The sequence below is a fragment of the Loxodonta africana genome, chromosome 4, assembly GCF_030014295.1.
Source record: "Loxodonta africana isolate mLoxAfr1 chromosome 4, mLoxAfr1.hap2, whole genome shotgun sequence".
NCBI classification, from domain to species: Eukaryota; Metazoa; Chordata; class Mammalia; order Proboscidea; family Elephantidae; genus Loxodonta; species Loxodonta africana.
The window spans coordinates 11,729,271-11,756,315 of NC_087345.1; the positions used below are offsets into that span (position 1 = coordinate 11,729,271).

At 54.6% G+C, this 27,045-nt stretch overlaps 1 protein-coding gene across 2 annotated transcripts; it reads left to right on the top strand.

The window, feature by feature from the left end:
• The first annotated feature begins 2,239 nt into the window (after positions 1-2,239).
• RANGAP1 (Ran GTPase activating protein 1) lies at positions 2,240-27,045 on the top strand. Of its 2 annotated transcripts, none has more exons than XM_003419745.4 (16): positions 2,240-2,498; positions 5,084-5,233; positions 9,124-9,251; positions 11,266-11,325; positions 13,700-13,879; positions 15,315-15,449; positions 17,332-17,490; positions 18,538-18,651; positions 19,681-19,780; positions 19,895-19,979; positions 21,049-21,235; positions 22,916-23,035; positions 23,332-23,434; positions 24,589-24,677; positions 24,917-25,038; positions 26,665-27,045. In XM_003419745.4, exons 2-16 carry the CDS (start codon positions 5,122-5,124, stop codon positions 26,732-26,734), a joined length of 1,764 nt encoding a protein of 587 aa, XP_003419793.2. In that variant the 5' UTR covers positions 2,240-2,498; positions 5,084-5,121; the 3' UTR covers positions 26,735-27,045. The 2 variants fall into 2 exon arrangements, with proteins under 2 accessions (XP_003419793.2, XP_064139530.1); XM_064283460.1 differs by lacking the exon at positions 2,240-2,498 and adding an exon at positions 2,812-2,907.

Genomic DNA, 27,045 nt, shown 5'->3' on the forward strand with positions numbered 1-27,045 from the left:
CAAAAACATTCAAAGAACTCCCAGATACACTTCACCCAGATTCACTTGTTAATATTTTGTCACGTTTATCATTCTCTGTTCATACACCCTGAAAGAGACGGACTGATACAACTGCAGCAACGATGGGTTCAAGCATAACAAGGACCGTGAGCGTGGCGCGGGATTGGGTAGCGTTTCGTGCTGCAGTACATAGGGGCGCTGAGTCAGAACTGACGTGATGGCACCTGACAACAACTGTTTATATGTATGTATTTTCTTTCTCTGAACCATTTAAGAGTAAGTTGTAGATATCATGTTCCTTTGCCCCTAATTAGTTCAGTAGATATTTCCCAAGAACACAGGCAGTCTCTTACTACAAAAACGGTGTGGCAGGGTGACTGGCCTCCTCTAACTCCACGAGGGGGAAGGAGAATGAAGATCAACAACCCAAGGCTGATTCCTGTGAGGCAGAGGTCATATATGCCCTCACCCTCTGACCATTTTACCAATTTTGACGTCAACCATTCCTCCCATGGCACTGTCTTACTTCTCTGCTGGATTTGATAATGCGTTGCAAGGGCCACACGGAACCCACTGACCATACAGTTACGGGGTTTATTAGGGAAGTAACAGGTTACAATTCAGAATCAGGTACTACTCAGGACATACTTCTTTGTTCAGGATAGCTCCTTGGCTATGCCCACAGGCAGGCCTCTCTCTGGCCCTCGGTCTCTACCCTGCTGGGGCAAGAGTTACAAAACTCTTTTAGCTCTGCTGATAAGTGTCCAGGGGCACCCCAATCTGCCAGTGAGCTTCCTGTCTGAAGGTGCTCCATTTTCTCAACCTGTGGGCTGGGAAGCCCACTGCACCATCTCCTGCCGGTTTCCTAGTTCTGCTGCCCCAGCCACCGCTTCTGTGCCACCGCTTCTCTGCCGCCATCTTCGGGTGTTACAGTGGTCTCTGTCTCCTGGATCTAGGAGGTTCTCTGTGCAAGAATCCTGGGTCCAAAGGACATGCTTTACTCCTGGCTCTTCTTTCTTGGTGGTGGTGAGAACCTGCCTTCCCATCTCTAAGAGGGCTCATTTTAAGCCTAGCAGGATGACAAAACTGGCCAATCCCCCGCTTAGGGTTTATTTGCATGGCCCCACCCCTACAAGGGTGCCCTGTGCCTTATTTACATTATTAGCAGGCTATCCAATCCCTTTGATGGGCTACAAGCATCTCATTTGTCTAGTTCCACTCAGTCATTTGGTGGGAGTTACAAAGACTATGGGTAGAAGGACCATATTAAGTAACTCACTGCACTGCACTTACATAACCTAGTACGATAATCAAAATCAGAAGACTTAACCTTGGTACAATAAAAAACTATTTAATATACAGTCAAATTTGCTGATTGTCTCAACACTGTCCTTTATAGCACTCCCCCTTCCAGCAACCAATCCAACCACTTCTTGCATTTAGTTGTTGTGTCTTTGTAGTCTATGACCTGCAACAGTTTCTCATTTTTTATTTCTTTCCTGACACAGACATTTTGGGGAGAGTACAGAACAGTTATTCTGTAGCATGTCCCTCAGTTTTGGTTTGTCCGATGTTTCCTCATGATTAGATTCATTTTTTGTGCCGTTGACAGGATGGTGATGCTGCGTCCTTCTCTGTGCATTACATCTGAGTCGCAAGAGGTCAGTTCGTCCTGTCTGATGTTAACGTGGACCCCTTGGTTAAGGTGGTGTCCGCAGTATCTCTCCTACAGAGATCGTATTTCCTTTTTTTACTTAGTTAATAACTTGTGGCTATTTATGTGAAAGTCTTCGAATTTCCTTTCGATATTATGCGACAAAAAAGACGAGTCTTTTCTTTCAAGAAACGGATATCTATTTGTTGCTGAAAACATCCAGCAGCGTGCCTCTGGCAGCCCCAGCCTTTGTCAATAAAGTTATGAGAACAGGAGCCTTTCAGGAAAGGCGGAGAGGGGCCCGCCGCAAGGCATTAGGGGAATTGTAGTCTCTCTGGGAGTTCCCGGTTAAGCGCCGCCCTGTGGTCTCCGAGAGAATGAGCCAGAAGCCGAAATGGGAGGGCGAAGAGGGAGAGGCGGGGGGAGGGGGGCACTCTGGAATGCAATGAATCATGGGTGTGGTAGTTCATAGTGCCCACTCCTGCCGCGCCTGCCTCCCCCGCGCAGGAGAACTAGACTACCCTACCCGATAGGCCACGCGCGAGGGGGATGGGGAAGCCGGCCTGGGCCTCGAACAAATCAAATCGAAGGAAAGAAACTGCCGGCTTTCAAAATCCTCCTCCTCCGCCATCATCCGCTGCTGTGTGGGGAGCAGGTGGTGTGGGAGACGTGAGTGGCTAGAAGCTGTGGGAGAGCGGACAGACGTGCGGGCTGGACATCGAGCCTCCAGGACTTAGAGACGGCGACCCCGACCTGACCTGACCCGGACCCTAAATCGCTCCCGGCCCTGCCGGGCTGAGGCGCGCGCTCGGGTCGCCCCACGCGGCGGCTCCGCCTGTTTACGGTAGGCTCGGGGCTCTTTTCCTTTCCCGTCACCTGCCTGGGATGGGAGAGGGGCGACCGGGCGACCTTGGACCTAGGCGAGGACGGAGTCCCCTCGGCCTCCTCCTTCATGCTGGCGACGGCCGAGCGCGGAGGTGAGGTGGGTGGGGTGGGGGGCGCTGGCCCCTTTCACAAAGGGGGAAACTGAGGTTCAGAGAGGACGCCCGACTCGCCCGACCGAGGCCGCCCAGCCCGCAGCTGCCAGCAGTGGCGTCGGTGGCGATCCCGGGTGGGGCTCCCGCACTGCTCGCCTGTCACCGAAGGCCTCCTTTCACGCGTCGCTCCCCCGTCGCCGCGTCCCCATCGCCCACGGCCCGCGGAGGGCGCTGCAGCCCCCGGGGATCGGTGTGAGTCACGGCTGGCGCTTTTGGGTGAGCGATGCGTGTGCACCTGAGAAAGTCCCTGCGCTCCTGCCGAGAAGGGAGGCGGCTGTTTCCGTATTTACTGGTGGCCTTGACTCTGCTGCTGATCCCTTGCTGACCTTGAACAAATCAATTCACCTCTGTGCTTCGATGTTTTTCGTCTTTAGAGTGGGTGGGAGGGGTCGACTGGACTGAGTGTGGGCCTCCTTCCAGCTGAGAAGATCTGTGTCCCCGTTCCACCTCGAAGCCCCACCACCAGGCTTCCAGCTTCAAATTGCCCCATCCCAGTCCTGGAAGAGGGGGTGGTGGTAATTTTTATTCAGTTTCATCCAGTCATTCTTCCAGCACTTTCTAAAGGCCAGGCCCTATACCGCAGATAGAGTGATCTGTCAAAACATACCTAAGGGCACATCATGTCCCTCACATCCTTCTGCTAGAAACTCCCAGTGGTTTTGTCACTTGGAGTAAGACCCACAGTCCTTAAATGGTCTTCGTGACTTGGGCCTCCTGCTCATACCTCCTTTCTCCCTCCCTCACTGCTCAGCCCCAAGGGGCTCCTCACAGTTCCCCTAACTCCCCTCTCCTTCCCCCACCAAGAGCCTTTGTGTTTGCTGTTCCCTTTACAGGAATCCCTTCCCCAGATACCTGCAGGGTGTAGTCCCTGTAGCCTTCAGATCTTATTGTCTCCTAATAATACTTTCCCTAACCGTTTTGCTTTAACTTGCAAAAAACTCCTTACTCCCTTCCCTGTTTCTTCTTACCACTAACATACTAAATATCTTATTTAGAACATATGCTTTACAAGGGCAGGCTTTTTGTCTCTTACTGCCGTCCTCTTGGTACTTGGAACCATGTCCAACACAGAGTAAAAACAAAAAAACTGTTGCTGCAGAGTCAATTCCAACTCATGGTGACCCTGTAGGACAGAAGAAAACTGCCCCATAGGGCTCCCAAAACTGTAATCTTTACGGAAGCCAACTACCACATCCTTCACCTGTGGAGTGGCTTCGAACCAGGGGCTTCCAAAACTGTAATCTTTACGGAAGCCAACTACCACATCCTTCACCTGTGGAGTGGCTTCGAACCACTGCTGACCTTTTGGTTAGCAGCCAAGTGCTTAACCACTGCGCCACCAGGGCTCCTTTTAACACAGAGTAGTGATGCATAAACGTTTCTTGAATGAATGAGTGGATGCTTATATCCAGAATAAACCGAGCTTACCGATAAAGACAAACAGACACAGACAAACCAGGGTAATGAGACTTCAGATCAGGAGAAGGGGGTGGGAAGCTGGCTGTTTGGAGGAGACCTGGGGGTGTGGGAGGATTGGGGAGCTCTCACAGCTGCGTCTTGAGGATGGCTGGATTGGGGGAGGAGTTCTGGGCAGGAGTCCCTCCATGGATACCTCTTAATTCTGAATCCTTTATCAGCTCTCTTCCTTGGTCCCCCCTGATTACCTGCCATCTCTTCTTTGGGGAAGTGGAGTTGTCTTTTCTGCCGGTCTGCTGAGCTCCAGGCTGGAAACTCCTTTTTCTAGCAGTGCTGTCCCTGGCCTATTGTGATGGTGGCTGTTGTGACGTAGAGTGCTCTGGTCTCCTGGGAACCTCTGAGGCCTGGCCCCCATGGGTTGCCCAGGCTCCTAGCCAAGGTTGAGCCTAGGCGTGCAGTGGGCCTACCTTCGTGCCCCACCCCCAGAGTTATGCCAGCGTGGGTGGTGGGGCATTCCCTGGGATGGATGACCTGGATCCCATAGCCATCTGTGTCCTGTTTGAGGAATGGAACCCTCAAACAGACGGCAGCCAAGATGATGAGTCGGGTGTGTGCTTGGGGCAGACTCTCTGCAGCCATTGGTCTGGGACTCAGCTGCCATTCACTGGGGGCCCAGAACAGGGGCAGATCACATGGCTCTGCCAGGTGGCCCCAGCTGGGCAGTTGGGCAGAGGAGGACTTGTGGTGAGATGACAGCTCTTCAGAGGCTGAGATGTGATGTTTTTGTGTCTTTGCTGCCTCCTCCACATTTCTAGAACTGCTGCTTCTCCTGTGCTGTTTTCATTTCTCCTGGTGGTTTAGCCTCCATAGCAGGGGGAGGTGGGGTCAGGTCTCTGAGACGGGTGATGTTCTATCCTGTCCCTTCAACCACCAGCCTCCGGAGACTCCTTTGTTAATGCTACTTGTGCTTTCTCAGTTTGCAGATCTCCAGGGGAGCCCACTGGCGTGGCCAGCATGGCCTCCGAAGACATTGCCAAGCTGGCAGAGACGCTGGCCAAAACCCAGGTGGCTGGGGGACAGCTGAGTTTCAAGGGCAAGAGCCTCAAACTCAACACTGCGGAAGATGGTGAGTGCCTTCATGGGCTGGGAGGGCGGGTGTGCAAGTGAACGTGTGCATGCTCACTGGGCGTCATACACTTCTAGCTCCATTATCCCCATCACTCATCCCACAGGTTCTCTGAGGTGTGTCATTAGGCCCATCCTAACAGCGAGGCTCAGTGGTGTCAGTGATCTGCCCAGAGCAAATGCAGGCTTCCCTGCCTCTCTGCGTGCTGGCATTGGGCATCCCTGCCAGTGGCTGCCCTGGGTAGCAGACAGGAAAGGACCTTTAGCTCTTAGAGGGAGGTGATGGTAATGAGGGGCACAGCTAGTGGTAGTCCCAAGATTTATCCCATGTCTCCTGACTTCAGGCCCGGTGTTCTTTCCTCCCACACAGTGCCGGGTGGCTCTGGGAATATCTGCCACCTTCCCCAGAGCTGAGACACTCCTGGGGTTGCATTAAAACAACCACCCCAGGCCTCTGGGGTGGAGGAGAGAGGGGTGGATGCCCCTGTTAGCATGCAGGGCTCTGGGACTACGGAGAACTAGGGACCAGAGTGCAGATCCGGTCTTTCCATCCCTGGCCAAAGCATGCCTGGCACTGACCAACCCAGAATTCCCTGGTGTCTGGAAGTGAAGTCGCCTATGTCAGTGCTGGGAGGCCCCTCAGAGCTCTGGCTCAACCAGAAAACTGGCCTGGGCTTGCCTGGGTGTCAGTGTGCAGTGGGCTTCTACCCGCCCCCGAAGTGGGAGTCCTTGGATTGCTGGGCACGTGGTGATGCACATTCCCAACCTCTGTGGGTCCTAAAAATGCACAGATACGTCCCCGCACTTTAACCGCTTTGATCTGCACGTCACCCCTGGGCAGGCTAGGTAGAAACACTGCGGTGAATAAGTGAGGAAAAAAGACTGCCGAGGAGACTTAAGTAGCTTGCCGAAGGTCACACAGCTAGTAAACAGCAAAGCCAGGATTTTCACAGGTCCAGCTAAGCCTCTGGTCCTGCGAAGTAGAAATTCTTCTCAGTTCAGCAAACATGGACTTGCTTTTTGATCCCGTTTCGTGAGTACTTACTCTGGGTCAGGCAGGGTGTTAGGTGCCGTACAGAGAGTACTTCAGCTTATCCTCACAAAAGCCCTTCAGGTAGGTTTAATCTCCGCTTCGTAGATTGAGAAACTGAGGCTCAGGGAGGTAAAGTGACTTATTTGAGGGCACAGCTATAAGTGGGGGAGCTGGGATTAGAACTCAAGTTTGTCTGGCTCTAAAATCCATGCTGGTAACTTTTTCACTTCACCAGCGCGGGCTCCATGTGGTACCTTCTTTTGTAGTTTACCCGGGGTGCCAAGTGACAGCCCTAGCATTTAAGGAGCTCCTGACCTGGAGTAGGAATGAGATATCCATGTAACTAACAGGAGGTTGAATGGGAAATATGCTCAGGGACGTGAGCAAAGGGCTCTGGAAATGCGGCAGGGGAGAGGCAGGGTCCAGGAAGTCTCCTTGGGTAAGGTAGCATTTGAACTGTCCTTGAAGGAGAAGGGTCACTTCAGGCAGGGAGACCAGGAGTTAAGGAACAGGAAATCTGTTGGTTGCTGGAATCAGACTGGGAGCCCAGGGAGAGGCTCTGGAATGCCCTGCTGAGGATCCTGGTCTTGGCTGAGAGGGAGCGATGTAGTCAGGGGAGGGCGGGCTCTCTCTTGAGGGGGCCACAAGGCTGCCGATTAGAACAAGGCTCCTTCCTCTCCCCACTAAGTCACTTAAGGACCAAAGAAAGGTTTTTCTGCTTTCTGTTGCCTTGTTAGTCTGTGAGACCGTGCAGGGTGAGAGGAGAAATTCCTGCCAGACAGCTTCCTCACAGTGATAATTGGAGCCCATCCCTAACCCGTTTTTTGAGTAATCATGTCTTTAAATTATGCATCGCCCCATTTGGATTGAAAACCAGAGGAGAGAGGCAAGCCTGCTTGTGAACTGCTGCCTTCTTCCTGCTGTCTCCATTTTGGTGCTTGCCATCCTGACTGGGGCTGCCTGACTCCTCAGGGCTGATGTGGAAAGCACAGGACTTAGGGATAGCTATACCCGATAGCCGGTATAACGTGCATCGAGTCACGCCTCCAGTCAGATGCCCTTGAGCAGCTGTGCTCTCTCCTGGCTGACCTGGCCCGTCCCTGAGATGGCGGCCCTTTTGGAGGGTTCCCAGTGGCCCAAGGGGTCCCCCCAGCCCTTGTCCTGGGTACCAGTTTCAGAGGAAGCCCAGGCAACTGGGACCCTGGAGTTGTAGCTCCAGAGCAGCCCCCAGGAGATTGTGGCTGCAAAGAGGCTGGGGGCTTCTCCGCTGGGATGAGGGGCTTGCAGAGTCCGTGGTTGTCACACAGAAGCAAGGGTTTGGAGAGGAGCACACGGATTCAGCTCCAGAAAACCAGTCTGAAGCCGTTTACTGCCATTTCCCAGAACTCCTGAACAAAGTGGCTTTATGGCTTGAAACCTTAGTTTCCCCTCTGAGAAAATGGCCTGACTCATACTTGCCCAGCCTTCCTCGTCGTGAAATAGAAATGGAAAATGAGATGCTCGTCACCACTTGTTAGCTGTGTGACTTGGGTGGGCACTCACTGTGTGTCTCAGTTTACTCACGCGTGAAGTAGATATGGTAGTAACTGCCTTAGTAGATTGTGGTGGGGAATGTATGAGGTAATATTTGTAAAATTTTTATTAGTGTTACGAGTATCATGTGCTCATCTGTGAGGGAAGTAGTGAAGGAAGGCAGACCCTGTCCCTTCCCTCACAGAGCTCCTGGCCCCATGAAGAAGATGGGTGTTAATAAGTCACCATGTAATGATAACGTGATCATGGAAACATGCACACTTGTAACTCTGACACAGGCCCCAGGGGCTGTGAAGCCTGTGGGCCGGATATTTGAGCTGGTTAGGGAGGTCAGGCAAGGGTTTCTGAGGAAGTGATGCCACCGCACAGATTGTATAATACCACATACTCCTGTCCAAACAAGAGGGGGCAGTTCCAAGCGGCGAGCAGTGTGTGGGAAGGCCCCCCCAGCCAGGACAGCTTGTAGTCAGCCCCTTCCTGGTTGCAAGTCACAGCCTTTCTCAAGATCCTTGTGTGGTCAGTCCTCACAGCCCCGAAGGTAAGGTTCAAACTGTGTCTCCCAGACACAGCTTCATGTCTTCCCTGCCACCTGTCACCCCACTCTAACTTCTGCTGGCCAAACTAGATTTTGTTTTGTTTTATGTGACTTGTGTGTTTTTGCTCAGGTTGTGAAAGTAATACATGTTTGTTACAGAAACAAAAAGATCAAAAGCAGTGAAAACCACATCATTGTTATCATACAGCCCGGGGACAGGACTGTTGTTTATTTGGGTGCTATAACGTGAATATTCTCCAAGTCAAATACCTGTGTCACGATTCATCATGGCATCAGTGTGATTGTTGGTATATAGTACCCCAGTGAATAACCTACTTTCTCTTGAGGGCTATTTTGCTTTTTTGGGATTTTTCATCGTAATAAAATAGTACAGAAACGAACTCCCCTCACGTGAATCATTTAACAGTGAAAGCCATTGTGCGAGCTGGTCCTCTGGCTGGGGTGCTCTTCCCCCGCTTGACCTGGTGAGCTCCCACCCTCCCCACACACTACCCACTCAGCCCAGTCTTCTCTGACAGCTCCAAGCAATCAGTGGCTCCCACGCAGGTTACGCCTCCCTTGTCTGGACCTAACACCTTCCAGAGGAATCGTCTGTAGCTGCGCCCGCTGGACGGTGCCTGTCTGAGGCTCCTCTTTGAGCCAGGGCTGGCTCGTGGTTGGTGCACCAACTTCAGAGTCTGTGAATGACAAGGCGGTTGCTAAGCCCTCCTGCCTCTCGGCTGTTCTGTGACTCCAAAACTCTAATGTTCTTTTCTTTGGTCCCGGGCAGCTAAAGACGTGATTAAAGAGATTGAAGACTTTGATGGCTTAGAGGCTCTGCGCCTGGAGGGCAACACGGTGGGCGTGGAGGCTGCCAAGGTCATCGCCAAAGCCTTGGAGAAGAAATCAGAGTTGAAGGTGAGATCAGCAGGGTGAGCAGGCAGACTTTCCAGCCCTCCCAGGCCCCTGCCCTGTTGGCAGTCACCTCGAGCAGCTCCTCTGTCTCCCCAGAGCCACAGCATGACCAGGGTCCCTCACCCCACATGACATGTCCATTTGGTCCTCCAGGAAGTAGGCACTGAGATGGGGTTAGGAGTGTAAGAGGTTTACTGGAGTATCACCTGCGAAGATAAAGGGGGAAGGAGCAGAAATGGATTAGGAGAGCCTTCAGGTCACAGTGCCGACAGGCCTCCTGGAAGGAGGGAAGGATGCAGGGTCTGGCAGCGAGAGCTCTCTATTGAGTTTCTTTCTGGATGTTCTGTCCTTCACTGAAAGCGGTGTGTTGAAGTCTCCTACCATCATCGTGGAGCTGTTTATCTTGCTTTTCAGTGCTGTTAGACTTTGTTTTATGTATCTTGCAGCCCTGTTTTTGGTTGTGTCAATATTTAATATGGTTATATTTTCCTTATATATTGTTCTATTGATCATTATATAGTATCCTTCCTTATCCTTGTGGTGGAGTTAAGGAGGACAAGCTCTTAACTGCTCTTCTGCTGGCTTGGAGGTCTGTTGAGGCCTTAGGGTACCAGGGGGCAGAGAAAGTGAGGGGCCTGGGGTTGGCTAGTTCAGGGTTCAAGTTGGGATTGGAATCCAGGCCTGTTCCCTGGAGACCCGATGCTTGCCACACATGCCGACCTGACCCTCAGCTCATCAGAGTTGGGTTTGGGCAGCTCTGGGGTGAGATGACATGATGCTGTAAGGGTCCTGTGCTCAGGCTGTGGCTGTCTATTCATGGCCCCAGGCCTGGCGCATCTCACTTTAACACCCCCAGAATGGGATCCTCCAGCCAAGGCCCAGCTGGGTCAGAGTGGTTTGCTTTACAGGAAAACACAAAAATTATTTTACGAAACTAATTAGTACTTAAAGCTGAATTTAGTTAATAAATTTTAGGGACTGGATCTTCTGAGGAAAGTGAAGTGTTTGGCCCAGAGAAGGCCAGAGCTGCCTGAGCCATAGCTGCCAAGGTTTATGTTTTGGGGGTGGGCAGAGCAAGCAGAGTTGGGGGTTAGGCCTGTGTGCTGGGAGACCACGTGTGGCTGACCAGTGAGGTGCATGGTTCTATGCAGCTTTGTGACGTTATTTACCTAAAATTTTCTTTAATCCAGCTCACTTTTAAATAATTTAAAACCAAACACAATCATTTCTGTAAATGAAAAACTACTATCCCTGACCATAAGTACAAAACCAAGGCCACTGCTTCAAATCAATTCTGACCCATAGCAATCCTGCAGGACAGAATAGAACTGCTCTATAGGGCTTCCAAGGCTGTAAATCTTTATGGAAGCAGACTGCCACATCTTTCAGTTGACCATGAGCACAAAGTAAAAGTAAAAAAAATAAAATAGTATTATTAAATCCTAGTTTGACATTGTTGCTGCCTGCAGGCTCTGCAACAGGCCTGCTCTCTCTAAAAAAGGCAGATGAGCAAGAAGTGGCGTGGGGAGGACCTGCCAGCACTAAACTGAGGCTGTCTCCTGGAGGTGGTCAGAAAGCTGAAAGACTTGAAAACAGTCGCTCCCTCACGGCTGGATCCAGTGTTCTGTGTTCCTCAATCATGTCACTGAGAAGGTGCACTGGGCCAGGAGTCTGGTGTCTTGGACCCAGTTCAGCTGCTGTGTTGCCATGGGGCCTGGGGCAGAGCTCTTCCCTCTGAGCCTGTTTCCCTCCTGGAAAACCAGAGGGTTGCCCAGATCCGGGGTTTTCAAGGCTGAGTCCTTCATGGTTCACAGCCTTAGGGACCTCAGCTTGAGGATGGGCCTCCAGGTCTCACCAGCCTTGGCCAGAGCTGGTCCAGCTTTTTGCCGATGAAGCCCAAACTAGGATGTTTGGTAATGCTTGGCAGCTCCAAGTCCACAAGATGATGTGCAGCTCGCTGGTGTCAGGCCACCTCCGAGAGTCCCTGCTAACTTCTCTTTCCTTTCTCTACCCAAAGCGATGCCACTGGAGCGACATGTTCACAGGGAGACTGAGGTCGGAGATCCCGCCAGCCCTGGTAAGTGGACGAGTCTGCTGCCTCCTTCCCAGGCATCTCCGGGATTGTTCTCACCTGTTGTTCCTTCTGGAGACTAAGATAAGCCCCGTGAGACATTGGACAGAAGCCAGGCAAGCGTGACACCTGCCCTGTGTCATCACAGGAGAGCAGGGGGAGGACAGATGACAAGGGGGGAGCTGGAGTGTAAGGACTTGTGAGATACTAGGGCCCAGATGGGAGCAAGTCCAGCTGAGACCAGGGGGTCCCAGGGCTGGTTCTCAAGCACATGCTATTGCTTGCACTGTGGGTCATCATTTCCGTTATCCTTTCTCTTTCTGGCACCCACCTCCCCAGCACCCTTGTTCCCTCATAGCTTTGTCTCATGTAGCCGCCTCCAGCTTTCTCTGCCTCCTCCTTTCTCCAGACCACTCTTTCCCTTTGGTTCTCATCGTGGGTGACTTCCTTTGGGCTGTTTTCCATCTCCCCATTCGTGTGTGTGCGTGCATGTGCGTGCGTGTGCATGTGTGCACGCACGCGCGCGCCCCTGTGGGTGGCAAAGTATGGGAGGAGGCATTACTCGAGGAAACCGTGGTGTGCCTGGGCTCAGGGATACGGGCAGGGCTAAAGCAGGCAGCCCCCTCAGCGTGGCCCTGCAGCACAGGGCCCGGCACACAGTAGCTCAGCAATGCAGGCTCTTGCTTCTGATTGACTGTGTTTTCAAGCCCCTTGCTTGGTTGTGCTGGGGTGCCTTCTCCGGCCGTCATTCATCTGGCCAGCTCTGGGGTTCCAGAGACACCCATGCACCAACCTCACTTCTAAAGAGCCCCCATTTAGCAAACAACTCAGGGTCATCTGAGGCCGGGCTCCTAGGGTGGGGGATTAGAGGGTCCTCAGAGAGGAGGCGATGTTTGTGCCTCGAAGGTGAGCAAGGGCCATGTGTAGCCAGGCTTTAGGAGGTAGGCCCAGTAAGTTTGGTTGGGTGATTTCATATCCAAAAAGGGGGTAAAGAAAACTTGTTGGCTCTTTGGTATGGGACTCACTTTGCAAATTGTTTCAGCTACATCTTAGCATTTAATATCCTCCACCCTTGAGGGAGCTATTATTTCCATATTACCAATGACAAGGATGAGCCTTAGAGAAGGGGAGAAGAGAATTTGAGGTCAGGGATGGCAGGACAAGGCAGGGAAGCTGCAGCGACCATGGAGAGTTTGAGTGGCTGTGACTGCTGGCGGGAGGGGGGCGGGGGGCAGGTCGCCAGGGGCATCCTCCTGGCACAGTGGGGAGCCAGCCAGTGGTGGGGAAGACAGTGGAGAAGGCCTCAGCTACCCTGTGGCCCGGAGGTGCAGATTGTCTCCCCTTCCCCATCTCCACCATGAACCTGACTGAGCCTCCTCTCTGCCCCTTTCTCTTGGGGACGCAGGTACCCCCTGCCCCAGCAAGTTCCCGGGAGAGCTCATCATCTTCCCCCCAGATCTGTTCCTGGGCCGTGGCTGGGGGCACCCCATCTGCCCAGCCACCCCCTGACGCCTGGAGGCATTTGTGATGCCTCTCCTTCTCCACGTGCACTGACCCACCTGCGTCTGCAGGATCCTCTCCCCCAGCCCAGCGTCCTCTCCCCCACCCACCATGGTCTGCTGGCAGCGCCATGGCCTGGATCATTGCACCTCAGTCCTGGTGGGCGCTTCGCCTCCCCCTGCCCACCGGTCTCCCCTCCTGAGGTTCAGGGGTGTGTTCTTCTGTACTGCTCACCCACCTGAACGTTCATTGCCCCTAGGCTGCAATTCACAATTCTTGGCTGGTGGGCAAGGGTATTGCCTGATTTGACTAGCTAAATGCTAACGCCTCAGCTTCTCTGGAGGCTCCTGAATGCTTATTCCCAGGCACACAGTCTGCTCTTTGAGCTTTTTCCTCTGCTCCTGTTTCTACCACTGCCTGCCTGATTTGACGGCTGGCTCTCCTCCAGGCTGAGCTCAAATGCCACCTCTTACAGGAAGCCTAGGGACCCTGGTGGTGTAGTGTTAAGTGCTCAGCTGCTAGCAGGAAGGTCGGTGGTTCTAACCCACCAGCCACTCTGTGGGAGAAAGATATGGCAGCATGCTCCCATAGATTATAGCCTTGGAAACCCTGTGGGGCAGTTCTACCCTGTCCTATAGGGTTGCTGTGAGTCGGAATGGACTGGACAGCAACGGGTATACAGGAAACCTTCCCCACTGCCACAGGCAAACATGAGCCCCACCCCCTGCCAGAGTTCAGGCCCTCTGGAGGTCCCAGTCCTGGTGTACAGCACAGACAACTCTGCTGGAAGGCCTGTGTCTGCTAGTCAGGGCGCCAGGCCAGCCATAGAAGCAGCGCCAGTAAGCATCTGTGAAACTGACAAGGCTTCCTCTGCGCACAGATCTCCCTTGGGGAGGGACTCGTCACGGCCGGGGCGCAGCTGGTGGAGCTGGACTTGAGCGACAACGCCTTCGGGCCTGATGGCGTGCGCGGCTTTGAGGCCCTGCTCAAGAGCTCGGCCTGTTTCACGCTGCATGAGCTCAAGCTCAACAACTGCGGTATGGGCATCGGCGGAGGCAAGGTGGGTACGCTGCCTCCCCCGTCCCCACTCCGCCCAGTCCCCGGCTCCCTTTGCACCTGGCTGAAGTGTATGCTCCAGCCCCTCACCTGGGCCCTTGGCCATCCACCGTCTGGGATGGCCGGCTGTCATTTTTTCTCTTCAAAAGAGAAGGCCCTCAAAGGCAGCAGCCTGTGGATAGTGGGAGAAGAGATGGAGTTTGTGGGGGTGCGGTTGCTAAGCAACCATCCCCAGTTCTTGTGTTGCCTAGGCAACATGGAGGCCGTGCTACATCCATGCTCTGACCTGCTGGCTCTGCAAAACGCAGGCCTTGGGGCCTCCCCAGACCTGCCTCACCCTCAGAATAGCTGGCGGAGGCCTGGTGTGTGCACACACTCAAGGAGGCCCTGTCCCAACACACCTTAGTTCCCGATGGTCCTGCCCTGGATGCTTTCCCACCCTGCCAGCAGGTCTGGCTGGTCAGTGTAGAGTGGAGCCCCTTCCCTCAGCCTGCTCCGTGGGCCGCCAGCCCTGATTCTTCCCCTCGGGTCATCTGGCCCCTTTAGCCCCAGAGTCAAGGATGCTGAGTCCCGGTCTGCATACCTCGCTCCCCACCACGCACACCCCCCACACAATCTGACTCCTGCTCAGCAAAAGGGAGAAAAGGGCTGGGGACACAAGGACGAACATCAATTGGAGACATCTTCTCTGTGAAGATGTTTCATACATGCTAGCTTAACTTTCCCATCTGCACTGAAAGGTGGGGGTGCTGTCTGCATTTTTCCAGATGAGTCTGTTTCTGCTTAGAGAGAGATATAGTGCCCCATCACGGAGCTTGTGCGATCCAGTTAGAGGCTCCGTTCAGACCAGCAGGAAGAGCCCAGGTGACGCTCGCTATGCCCCAGGCCCAGGAGTCGAGTGGCCTCCCTGCCGAGGGGTAGTCTGTCACTGTCTGCCCGCCCCAGCCGGCCCTGCCCCAGGACCTGGGAAGTAGGCTGGGTGAGGGACCAGCATGCTCAGGGAGTCGTTGACCTGATTGGGCAACAAGCTGTGTGTCCCTTGTAAGCATGGCTGCACCAGCGCAGAACTGAGGTGCAGCCCAACCCAAGGGAGTGTGCTGGGGAGCCGGAGCTCCGACCTTGTAAAACGCGTCAGCTTCCCTGTCGTCACCTTGTCACTGCTGTGCAGCAGTCACAGGAGGAAACAGTGTTACCTGTCTGCTTTGTTGCCTTTGAGGAAACTGAGGCACAGAGAGCTCCCCCAAGAGTTACAAAGCAGTAGATGTGAACTGCAGGGTGCTGGGCACATGTGAGGCCTGACTGTTGTGCTTTCAAGCACGTCTGTTTCCTTACCCCCCACCACTGGTGGCATGGGATGTCGAAGACCAGTTCAGAGGCCATGGCCACCCCGTGGGGAGAAGGACCTCCTGCCCATGGCTGGATCCTGTCTTTTCCCACAGATCCTGGCAGCAGCTCTGACCGAGTGTCACCGCAAGTCCAGTGCCCAAGGCAAGCCGCTGGCCCTGAAGGTCTTCGTAGCTGGCAGGAACCGCCTGGAGAATGACGGAGCCACTGCCTTGGCAGAAGCTTTTGGGGTGAGTGGTTCTGTCTGCCATGACTGCTGTGCCTGAGGTGGGCTGAGCTGGGGAAGCCGGTACTCCTGGGTGGGAAGCCCAGCTCTGCACTTCCATTTAGCCGAGACACCAGGGTCTGTTCACCTGGAGTCGCTTCACTCGCCAAGCCTGGTAGTTCCCCTAAGCCTATTAGCTCGGCCACTTGAGATAGCGCGCTTCTGCAGTCGCGTGATCCCCCACCGCCCATGGGTTGGCGCCCCCTGGAGCACTGTGAGGTTGTAAGCCCTCACGATCTCAGCAGGACAGGCGCTCTGAACTGAGAACTGGTGGCCCCAAGAGCAGCACCTGTGCTGGTGTAGCCTGGCTTGTCTGGCCGGCACAGAGCTCACTGAGGGGTGTGGCTCTGGCCTTTGTTGGACGGGACTCAGAGATAGAGAGATCGGACTTGCCCTTGAGACTGGGAGATGGGCGGGAGCAGGCGAGTGGCCCAGGGGTGGCGGCGAAGCGCCTGGTGTCCTCACGTCCTTCCTTCTTGGTGCTCTGCCCCGCTCCAGACATGCCCCAGTGCCTGATCCTGAGCCGCCGAGAGGCCGTACCTGCTGGCCACAGGGCTGGGGCTTTGGGGTTTGTCTCCCTCTTCTCCTGACTTAAATGTTTCATTCAGCAACGGTGTTCTAGCACAGTCAACATGCTAAGGCTCAGACCTCCCACAGCCACCGCCATATCCACCTTTGGAGGGGACCCGTGGAGGACAGATGCCTAGCGCTTTACCTGGACCCCTCAGGCTGCACAACCCTCCTGCCTCCTCCAGGGCCCCTCAGGCTGCATAGCCCTCCCGCCTCACCTCACCATTCTGCGGTGGGAGCTGGAGGGTGGCTAGTCCCTGTCCTCATATCCACAGGAGTTAGCAGTTGTGTCTTCCCCACACCTTCCTGTGGCCCCTGTCCCCATGGTGCTGGGGACGAGGCTACATTGTGTTCATGCTGAATCTTTGTGATGTGTCCTCTAGTGCTCTTAGAGCGGGGCCCATGGGATCCCCTAGTCCGTGGATAGAATTCAGGGGTCTGCAAATGTGGGTAGAAAATAGCACATCGTCGTCGTCACTAACCTAGCTGGAATGGAGACCCCGTGAGAGCTGGAACTTGATGGGACTGCCTTTGATGGTGCAGTCTTACACTTTTCTGACACTTTCTATTAGTGGGAAGTATTTGAGTTTTCCTTTCTTTGACAAGTTTCTGCCTTACACAGGTTCCAGCTTTCACAGGTTTTACTGTCTAACCTTTGAGTGTGAATGTAGACAGTAAACTTGAGCAACAGTAAACATTTCTGTGACTTTGTCAGCGATAGAAATCTGAGACGTTTTCACATCAAATGGTAGTTGTTGCAAATACTCTTTACAACATTGGAATCGCGGTAGTTAATAGAACTGCCGCTAGCTCTCGTTATTCGCGTGTAAAGTAGTACATCTATTGCTATAACACGTATTTTATTTTTAGTATCTTGATAACTGTGTTTCATTTTAATTGCTTCCTCTTGTAGTCCTGTATAGTTTAAAATTCAAGAACATTCTTCTGTAGTCGGGGTCTGTGGACTTCACCAGACCACCCGAAGGGTCCCTGACACAGAGAAGAGGAAGAAGCCCTGGCTTATAATGGGCCTCAGTTGGCCTGCCTGTGTTTGTGTGGGAGCCCCCAACACTCTGCAGGTCCCCAGGGACAATAAAAGGTGCCCAGGCACAAAGTCATGCCCGGCCTGTGCTCAGTCCTGACTCTGCCCGGAAAAGCCTCAGCAAGCCGCCACCTGGTGCTGCCGCAGCCGCTCCCCAGGCCAGGCACGGAACACTACTTGCCCACCCGCTGGGTCTCTGTGTGCATGGCTCATGGCTCTCTCCTGTCCCTCACAGATCATTGGGACTCTGGAGGAGGTCCACATGCCGCAGAACGGGATCAATCACCCCGGTGTCATGGCCCTGGCCCAGGCCTTCGCCATCAACCCCTTGCTGCGGGTCATCAACCTCAACGACAACACCTTCACTGAGAAGGGGGCTGTGGCCATGGCTGAGGTGAGGCAGCACCCCAGGCATGCAGGAGACGGCTGCTGCCCGTGTAGGTGCCCAGGGCTTATGGGCTCCTTACCTGGCACCACCCATGGGTTCAGCCAGCCTGACTGTCCACAACAGGGTGGTCCATCACAAGGTGGCCTGTGCCCTTCTTGGGCAGCTCTGAGTGTTGGCACTGCCTTCATCCTAAGCTTGGGTCTGATTCCTGTGGGCCCAGCTGTTGATGCTGGTTTCGTTCTTGGGCTGTACAGGACAAGACTGCCCTGGCATCATCTATTTGTCTCATTCATTCATTCAACAGCTGTTTATTGAAGCCCTGTTTGGTGCCTGGTTCTGTACCAAGCACAGGCCACACAGAGTTGGATCAAAGTACCCGCATTCAAGGAGACCCTAGTTCAGGGAGGAAGGACATGGCTAGAACTGCAGTGCAGGGTTCTGTGTGCAGTGGCCTGTTGTCAGGGCCTCTAGGTGGGACAGACTGCACAACCCCACAAAGGGCATTAGCAGAGAGGTGCAGTGTGGGGTGGCACTTCCAGTCTGACTTAGGGTAGGCTTCCTGGGAGAGTGAGTCATACAGGACAAGTGGACAAGCGGGTGTTCTCTGGAAGAGGGTGGGAGTGTTTCAGGTGAGGGGACAGCAGCCTGTGGGAAGACCAGAGACTCAGAAGCCCTGCTCAGTGGGTCCTGGTCTGAAATGACCAGGTTCAATGTGCGTTTGAGGGATGAAGGAGATGAAGACAGAGGCAGGCCTCATAGCCTCGCGGCCTCTTTGAGGCTTTCTCCATAGTGATAGGGAGCCGTGAGGGCTTAAGCGGAGGTGTGGCATGGTCACATGTGTTTCAGGAAGAGGGCTTTGGCTGTAAAGGGGGGTTGGCTGGAGGCCGGGAAGCCAACAAGAAAGTGGCAAGCAGGGCTGAGGTGCAGAGGATACAGAAGAGGACAGGGCGAGGTGGCTGGTGTGGAGTGTGATGTCACTGGGCCCCTCGGGGAGGGCAGTGGGGCTGGGTTGAGGCCTGCATCTCACCCTGGGCCCTCGCTTCCTCACTGCAGACCCTGAAGACGTTGCGACAGGTGGAGGTGATCAACTTCGGGGACTGCCTGGTGCGCTCCAAGGGCGCCGTGGCCATTGCAGATGCTGTCCGCGGGGGCCTGCCCAAGCTGAAGGTACCTTGGCCCGCCGCTGTCCCTCCGGGCACTGCGTTTCCCCAGCACTTGGGGTTCTGACGGCGGTAGTAGAGTCTGGGGGCGTGGGTCTAGTCTGTGAAGACAAGTGGGCCTGGGTTCACATCCCTGTTCTTCCACCTCCTGGCTCTGATTTTGTGCAAGTCTCTTTGCTTGTCTGAGCCACAGTGTCTCCATTGTTAAAATAGGAGGGGGGAGTGATGTGCAGTGTTACAGTACAGTCTGAACGTATTCAGGAGTCCCTGGGTGGTACAGTGGTTAAGTGCTCAGCTGCTGACTGAAAGGTCGATGGTTCAAACTCCCCAGCTGCTCCGTGGGAGAAAGATGTGGCAGTCTGCTTCTGTAAAGATTACAGCCTTGAAAAACCTAGGAGGCAGTTCTGCTCTGCCCTACAGGGTCGCTATGAGTCGGAATCGACTTGCCTGCAGTGGGTTTGGGGTTTGGGGTGGTGCGTATGGTTAAACCCTCAGCTGATAACTGAGAGGTTGACAGGTTGAATCTACCCAGAGGCACCTCACAGGAAAAGCCTGGTGGTCTAGTGCAGAAAAATCAGCCACTGAAAACTCTGTGGAGCACACAGTCCTACTGTGACACACATATGGTCTCCATGAGTTGGAATCAACTTGCTGGCAGCTGGGTCTTTAAACAGATTTGGTACCTGGCACATTATCACGGAAACCCTGGATATAGTGGTTAAAGAGTTATGGCTGCTAACCAAAAGGCTGGCAGTTCGAATCTACCAGGCGCTCCTTGGAAATTCTATGGGGCAGTCTCCTTGGTCCTATAAGGTAGCTGTGAGTCAGAATCTACTCGAGAGCAGGGGACTTGGTTTGGCACATTATTGGATAATTGGTTTTATTCTTATTGTTGGTATTATTATTTCCATCCTTTCTGTCCAGTTGGAGGACAGATCCTGCCTGATCCTCACTTGGGGAAACTGAGGCTTGAGGGTAGGACCTGATCTCCTGGCTCAGCTTTCTGGTTGCCTCTATCCCTTCCTCTGATTTTTAGGAACTGAACTTGTCATTCTGTGAAATCAAGAGAGATGCTGCTCTGGCCGTTGCTGAGGCCGTGGGGGACAAGGCCGAACTGGAGAAGCTGGACCTCAACGGTAGTCATGGCGGGAATGGCCTAGTGAAGGCCTTGGTGCTGGTGGGGAGCGCCAGCCTATCCCCGCATCTGGCCCTGGGCCCTGTCCTGACCCTCTGTTCCCTCCTGTGAGCAGGCAACACCCTGGGAGAAGAAGGCTGTGAGCAGCTTCAGGAAGTTCTAGATGGTTTCAACATGGCCAAGGTGCTGGCATCCCTCAGGTAGGAATCCTTCATTATTTCATTCATTCCGTAGACATCAGCAGAGCCCCTGCTGTGTGCTAGGCACTGTGCTGGGCAGTAAGGGTGCGAGGAGGAGACAGTCAGTGTTTGTGCAGCCACAGAAATGCATGCTGGTAGGGCCAGGAGAGGACCAAGGAAGAGGACGAGAAAGTTAGTTACCGTATGTTCAACAGAGGAACCAACAGGGGCTGAATGGTCGCCCTTTGAGTGGGTGAGTCCGGAGGCCGCGGCAGGGAGGGCGTGTGGTCTGATTTGAAGCACAGTGAGGTCCCGCAGTACAGGGGCCAGAAGAGCGGGACTGGAGGAGCGGTGGGTGAGAAGCAGGCACTTTGAAGGGGACCGGGGCTCAGGGTGGTTTTTAAAATAAGCCTGACTCTCGAGCATTTTGATCTTGCTGGTGGGAATGATGCAGTAGAAGCAAAGAGATTGATGTGAGAGAGTGAGGATCCCGGGACTTGCAGAGCCCATGTAGGGTAGGCGGCAGGGGAGCTGTCTCCTCTGGATGGGGGTCAGTTCACCTGTCAGCCTGTCTCCCCAGACCCCTCTAATCGCCACGCTGGCTTCATTCACTTGTCAGATAGTTGTATCTCCTCAGGGCTCAGGGTTCAGAGGAATGGCATGGCCTTCCAGGGAATGGCATGGCCTTCCAGAGGCAGGGACACCTCCACTGATCCCTCTGCCAGCTGTAGCTTCCTGTGTCAACAAGACGTGGGTGGCTCAGTCCTCGGTGTCCCAGCCTGGGTGGTATTCCTGCCAGCCCCTGGGCCCAGCTGTGGAAGGCAGATCTTTCTTCCTTTTCTCTCTAACCCGAGGGACTGGGGGCTCCCTTGGGACAGGGAGGACTTGAGTCTTCTGTGTCTGCAACCTGGGGTTCTCTGAGTGTTGGCAAATGAAGGAGGTGTTCTCCCCTGCACTGGGACCAGGGGCTTCCCTTCCCCTCCCAGGACCCCTCCTGTTGGGCTGGGGTCTGCGGCTCATGGAGCCAGGCTTCTGAGTAACATGGGCCACTGGGCAGGGAGCATCCGCTTTAGCCGACCCCTCTCTGCAGTGATGATGAGGGTGAGGATGATGAGGATGAGGAAGAGGAGGAAGGAGAAGAGGAGGAAGAGGAGGAGGAGGAAGAAGACGAGGAGGAGGAGGAGGAAGAGGAAGAGGAGGAAGAAGAGCCACAACAGCAAGGGCAGGGAGAGGAATCGACCACACCCTCAAGGAAGATTCTGGACCCTAACAGTGGGGTGAGTTCCTCATTGTTTGCCAGCATCAGAGCTCTGGTCCCCTGAATGCAAGATCCTGAGACGTCTTGGTGGGGCGGGGCCGTGTGGAAGGTACTTAGCGAGTACAGCGGTCTCAAACTTCCATGATTTGCACGCTCATGTGAGCAAATCCCATTGCCATTGTGTCACTTCTGACTCAGAGTGACCCTATTAAAATGAAAAACAAACCCGTTGCCATCAAGTCAATTCTGACTCATAGCCACCCAAAGGACAGGGTAGAGCTGTCCCATGGAGCTTCCAAGGAACGCCTGGTGGATTTGAACTGCCAACCTTTTGGTTATCAGCCGTAGCTCTTAACCACGATGCCACCAGGGTTTTCAGCGACCCTGTAGGACAGTAGACCTGCTCCACAGGGTTTCCAAGGAGCGCGTAATAGATTTGAACTGCCAGTGTTTTGATTAGCAGCCAAGCTCTTAACCACTGCACCACCAAGGAGTGTGCAGATCAGCCCACCCACAGGAGAAAGATGTGGCAGTCTGCTTCCGCGAAGATTACAGAGCTCTGCTCTGTCCTATAGGGCTGCTACAGGGTCACCATGAATCAGAATCGACTCATGGTAACAGGTTGGGTTTTAGGAGTAAAAAGGAGCCCTGGTGGCACGGTGGTTAAAGCACTCATCTGCTAACTGAAAGGTCGATGGTTAGAACCCAACAGCCACTCCTTGGGAGAAAAGCTGGCGATCTGCTTCCATAAAGATGACAGTTTATAGGGCATTTCTGCTGTGTCCTGTAGGGTTGTTAGGAGTTGGAATCAGCTCAGCGGCAGCAACAGCATGAGTGGAAATGAAAAGCACTCAAAAAAAAAGAAGCACTCAATGTAGTTCTGTTTTACCTGTGTTTGTGTTTACCGCAATATAGATTTGTCTGTAAGTTTATAATATTTATAAGTTACAACTATGCAACATTATGTAATTATAACAAAATGCTATTGCATTATTATGCTATAAAACATGTAAATACTTATAAAACAGTAAAGGTTAAAAAAAAAAACATAAATGAGAAGTTCTGATAAGTTTTTCTGACCTACCAATGGATTACCTTGGCCACCTTTAGGGACAGACCCCGATTTGGGGGACAGTGGCAGGCCCTTGGTGTCTCTTGCCTGGCCAGGAGGGCTGGTGAGGCTGCTGCACCCCTGCTCACACATTCCTGTTCCCCACAGGTTCTCTCATAAAGCCCCTGGAGAACTGTGGACGCCCCACCCTCATGTTGCATTGGGCTTCTTTCCCAGTTCATGGAAGCAGTTAAGCAAATGGCTAGGCATTACTTATCGTTAAGTTTTTCTCGGGGCACCGCAGGTGCTTGCTGGCGGTGCTTCTCCAGACTAGACTCCGGTTCTGGGCCCCCTGGAGCCCCACATGCCTCAAGTCATTTCTGGGGCACCACACGTCCTGGAGGGGATCTGGCAGTGCCGGCTCTTTGAGTCCTAGGGAGGTGACTTGGCCCCTACCCCACAAGCTCCTGGCCGGAACCCAGCCAGGCCAGCATCTATGCCCTCCCTTTGGGAGTGGGAGCTGAGGGGGAGGAGCACCTTGCCTGGCTCATGAGGTGTGGGTGCTCTGGTGGGGGCGAGGCGAGCAGAGCTGGGGAGGAACCTGGGGTTTGGCGCTCAGCAGAGCCCCCCACACCGCCTGTTTCTCAGGAACCAGCTCCCGTACTGTCCTCCCCGCCCCCCGCGGATGTCTCCACCTTCCTCACTTTCCCCTCTCCAGAGAAGCTGCTGCGCCTGGGACCCAAGAGTTCCGTGTTGATAGCCCAGCAGGTAAGAGCACTCCAGTCCCAGCCGACCAGTGGTGTGGCTTCTGAAACTGTGAAGAGGGACAAGGAGAGCACAGGGGATTAGGGGAGGGGGCTGAGGGGGCTGGCTACCCTGACTTCCCTTTAATATAAGAACATGTAAGTGAGCGTGGCCAGTCTGTCTGTCAGACCTCCAGCGGTTGTGGACAGCTGCACTCCACCCAACAAGAGATCCCTTCCCACCAGATGCCCGCTTGTGGCCAGAGCAGTTCTAGCAAGCAGCAGAGCCCAGGAAGTCTCCACTGTCTCTTGTCTCCTCAGACCGACACATCTGATCCGGAGAAGGTGGTCTCTGCCTTCCTGAAGGTGTCTTCTGTGTTCAAGGATGAAGCCACCGTGAGGACGGCTGTGCAGGATGCAGTAGGTAAGGTGGGCAGGCAGGGCCTGGAGGTTTCGGCTCTTGTTGCGGCTCCAGGGCTAATGCACCCCAGATGACATTTACTGTTCCTGTCACCCTCTGTTCAGTGCTAGTGGAAAGACCACTGTCAGTCCCTGCCCCACACTGGTCTGTTGTATTCTCACCATGGTCCTGCAGTGGAGCAGCCTGGGTGCTCGCCCCCTGTTTTTTGCAGATGGGGAAGCTGATGCCCAGAGGGGTTACAGGCCTTTATCAGACATACAGCTGCACACAGCTAGATCACAGGCCTTTCTCACCTATGGTGCGGGGGCAGGGGTGTCAGGCAGAGACCTAGGCTGCAAGGCGCGTGCTCTACCTGGGGAGACTAGACGGTCACGTCTGAAGGCCCCATGGACACATCCCTGGATCCAGGTGCCAGAGCCCCTCAGGGAGGCAGTGGAGAGTTGAGCCTTTGTCCCCATCTCTGAGTCCCTGCACATGCAGTCCCCTCGACGGGCGGTCCCCTGCGTGGAGAATGCCTGCTCTCCCCATGTCTTCGAAGAGGCTTCCCTGGATCTTGGGTCCAACTCCACCACACCCTGTCACATCCTCAGCCCCATCCCACTCTCGGTTACCTCTGTCACAGCACTTGTTGCTGTCCACCTTGTTGACCTAGGGTGGCTGAGCCTTGAAGGGTGGGCCAGATATGGTTAGGCAGAGAGGAGAGCGGGGGCCGGCACGCAGGAGTAGAAATGCACGTGGTGGTTGTGCTGATGGCCTTGAGGCAGGGCAGGGGCCGTGGGAAGTGAGGCTGGACAGGGCATCGTGGGGCCAGATTGGAGTCTGCAGGTCTGCTACTTGGGAGCCCACCCCTTTGGGCATTTGTGGGAACAGGTTGCCTGAATTCTGTTTCTTGAAACAGCCTCGGATAGAAGCAAGTACCCAAGGCCAGGCCCTCAGCCACTACCCCCTCAATCCCTTGACTTGCTGAAGTATCTGAAAGCTCCCCCAAGTGGGGTCTGCCTCACTTAATCTTTGCCCCCACTGCCCAGGTGGGCACAGTGGGTGTTGTCACCAAGCCTATGTCATGTCTGAGGCCAGATGGAGAAGGGCCAAGGGCTGACTGAGCCCTTCCCTGGTCCCCACTGCACATCTCACCTCTCTCTGGTCACCTCTTACAGATGCCTTGATGAAGAAGGCCTTCAGCTCATCCTCCTTCAATTCCAACGCCTTCCTCACCAGGCTTCTCATCCACATGGGTCTGCTCAAGGTGAGGCTGGAAGGAGCAGGGACCCAGGAGGGTTAGAGTGGACCAGAGGTGCTCCGTCCTCACCTCACTTACCCTACCCCAGACCTCAAGTCATTCTGGGGCCTGTTGCCCACACTGTGTCCCTACGGTGCACTGACTTGGCTTGATGTCAGCCAAGGAGCTTTGTCAGCAGGTGTGGAAGCTGGAAACCAGGGCCTCCAGGTGACTCAGCCTTAAAGCCGTCTGCTTTGTTCTTGCAGAGTGAAGACAAGATCAAGGCCATTGCCAACTTGTATGGCCCCCTGATGGCTCTGAACCACATGGTGCAGCAGGACTACTTCCCCAAGGCCCTTGCTCCCCTGCTGCTTGCGTTCGTGACCAAGTGAGTGTGCCTGCATTGGCTCGATTGGCCTGGTCAAGAGGAGCCTGTTCCAGGAGCCCCAGCCCGCCACCCTCAGGCTAATGTGAGGCCTGCAGACCTCCCAAGCTTGTGGCGTCCATGCTGAGCCTCGCCGCCACCCTGTGGCGCCTCTTGCCTTTTGCCCAGCCCAAGACGTGGGGCTCAGGGGCTGTCTTTGGCTGTGAAGGACAGAAAACATGTAACAGTCCTCCCTTTACCAATGAGGAAACTCTTCCCCAGGTTGGTTAAGTTTTCCACAGACAAACCCTAGTCAGAGGCCAGGCCAGTGTCCAGACCCAAGTGTGGTGGTCTAGGTCCTACGCTCCATGTGGTCTCTGGGAACAGTTCAGTATCGTTGCCCACAGCCACCAAGGCCACAGAGGCTTGGTTGTGCCTGGCTTCCGCAGCCACAGTCCTGGCCCTGGGGAGGCCCTGTGCTGTGGGACCCACCAGGGTGCTCAGAGATCGAGAATCCTTGCCTCACCCTGGAGAGTCCTGGGGCATTGGTGGGCACTGGCCACAGATAAGTACCATGAAGCCTGCAGACCCAGGGTCGCTCAAGGGGTGGGTTGGGAGGTTTGTCCCCTGTGCCCTCCCTGAGGCCCTGTGTGATCCCCAGCCAACCTCAGCCTCCCCATTTGCCCAACTGAGGCATTAAGTGAGATTGACCTGTCCCCCCTACCTTGGGGAGCCCATAACGATTGGCAGCCTCACCTTACTCCACCTCTACCCTGACCCCCACAAGGGCTACCCTCCCGAAGCCTGTGCCCACAGTGGGTGACACTGCCTCAGTCCTAGGCCTAGCCCATGCTGCCTGAAGTGTCTCCAGAGGTGGCCGTGGCCCGCCACCTGCTGACAAAGCCCAGCTCCCTGTCACCTTCCCACCATTCCCTACGCTGCCCTCAGCAAGGCAGGGACTGTGAGGAGAAGCCCCCGTCCTTGTTGCTCTTGCAGACTGCCTTCTCCTGGTGGGCTGTCCGCTCCCAGCCCAGGCCTGACTCTGTGCCCATTTTAAAGAAAGCTCGTCCCATCCTTCAGATGACTGAGTGTGTAACATGCATGGCTCCCTGCCATCAGCCCCTGGCCAGCTGTCTGGAACCCCACGCCCAGCCTGGTCCAAGGAGCTGCAGGTCAGAGGTGCCCTTGGTACTGGTTCCACCCCACACTTACCAGGTGTCTGTCTCCCCTCCCCAACACCATTGCCTGGTGTCTTCCCCTGCAATGAGGCTGATGACCTCCATGTCAGGGCTCAGGCAGGGCACTAGTGGCCGCTGAGGGCTCCCTGGCCCTGTGCCTGCCAGAAGGCTCCTTGGAGAGGCTGTCTAGTAGAAAGAAGAGGCCCAGGTTCCTGCCTGAGGAGACCTGCTTCCTGGCCCGGCATTAACTCTTTCTTGGCCTTCTGCACTCCCCACCCTCAATGTCCAGAGGTCAGAGGACGAATGTCTCCCTCGCAAAGTCATCATGAGATTAGAAAATTGAGTTGGGCATGGTTCGATGCTCAACAGTGGCCCCACGCCCCGCTTCACAGTTGGGAACCAGGCCCAGCTGGAGCCTGAATTCTTGGGGTCTTGGGTGCCTGCCCCCTCACTGACCCTTCTTTCCCTGCAGGCCCAATGGTGCGCTGGAAGCCTGCTCCTTTGCCCGCCACAACCTGCTGCAGACGCTGTACAAGGTCTAGATGTGAAGCTGGTCTCTCCCATCCCTCGGTCTGGACAGCGGCTTCGGCAAGGGGCTTGGACGAACTGAGCTGCAGCCCAGCCCCTTCCTCAGACAAGACTCTGGTCGGAGGCAGGGAGGGTCGTTATCTCACGTGTCCTGTCATCCCTGAGTGTGTGCTGTGTGGTTGCATGGTGGTGTGTGGTGCCTGTCAGGCTTGGGTTCTTAATGTCTCCCTGCTGGACTGGCTCTGGTCCCGCCTTAGGGGAGCTGCCGCCAGGGGCAAGGGGAAGCGCCTCAAGCTGCCTTGCCATTAAACTCACCTCCATCTGA

Coding starts and splice junctions, on each gene's coding strand:
- RANGAP1 (XM_003419745.4), top strand. CDS start 5,122: ATGGCCTCCGAAGACATTGCCAAGCTGGCAGAGACGCTGGCCAAAACC. Junction 19,781..19,894: donor GGAGAAGCTGGACCTCAACG/GTAGTCATGGCG, acceptor TCCTGTGAGCAG/GCAACACCCTGGGAGAAGAA. Junction 25,039..26,664: donor CTGCTTGCGTTCGTGACCAA/GTGAGTGTGCCT, acceptor CTTTCCCTGCAG/GCCCAATGGTGCGCTGGAAG.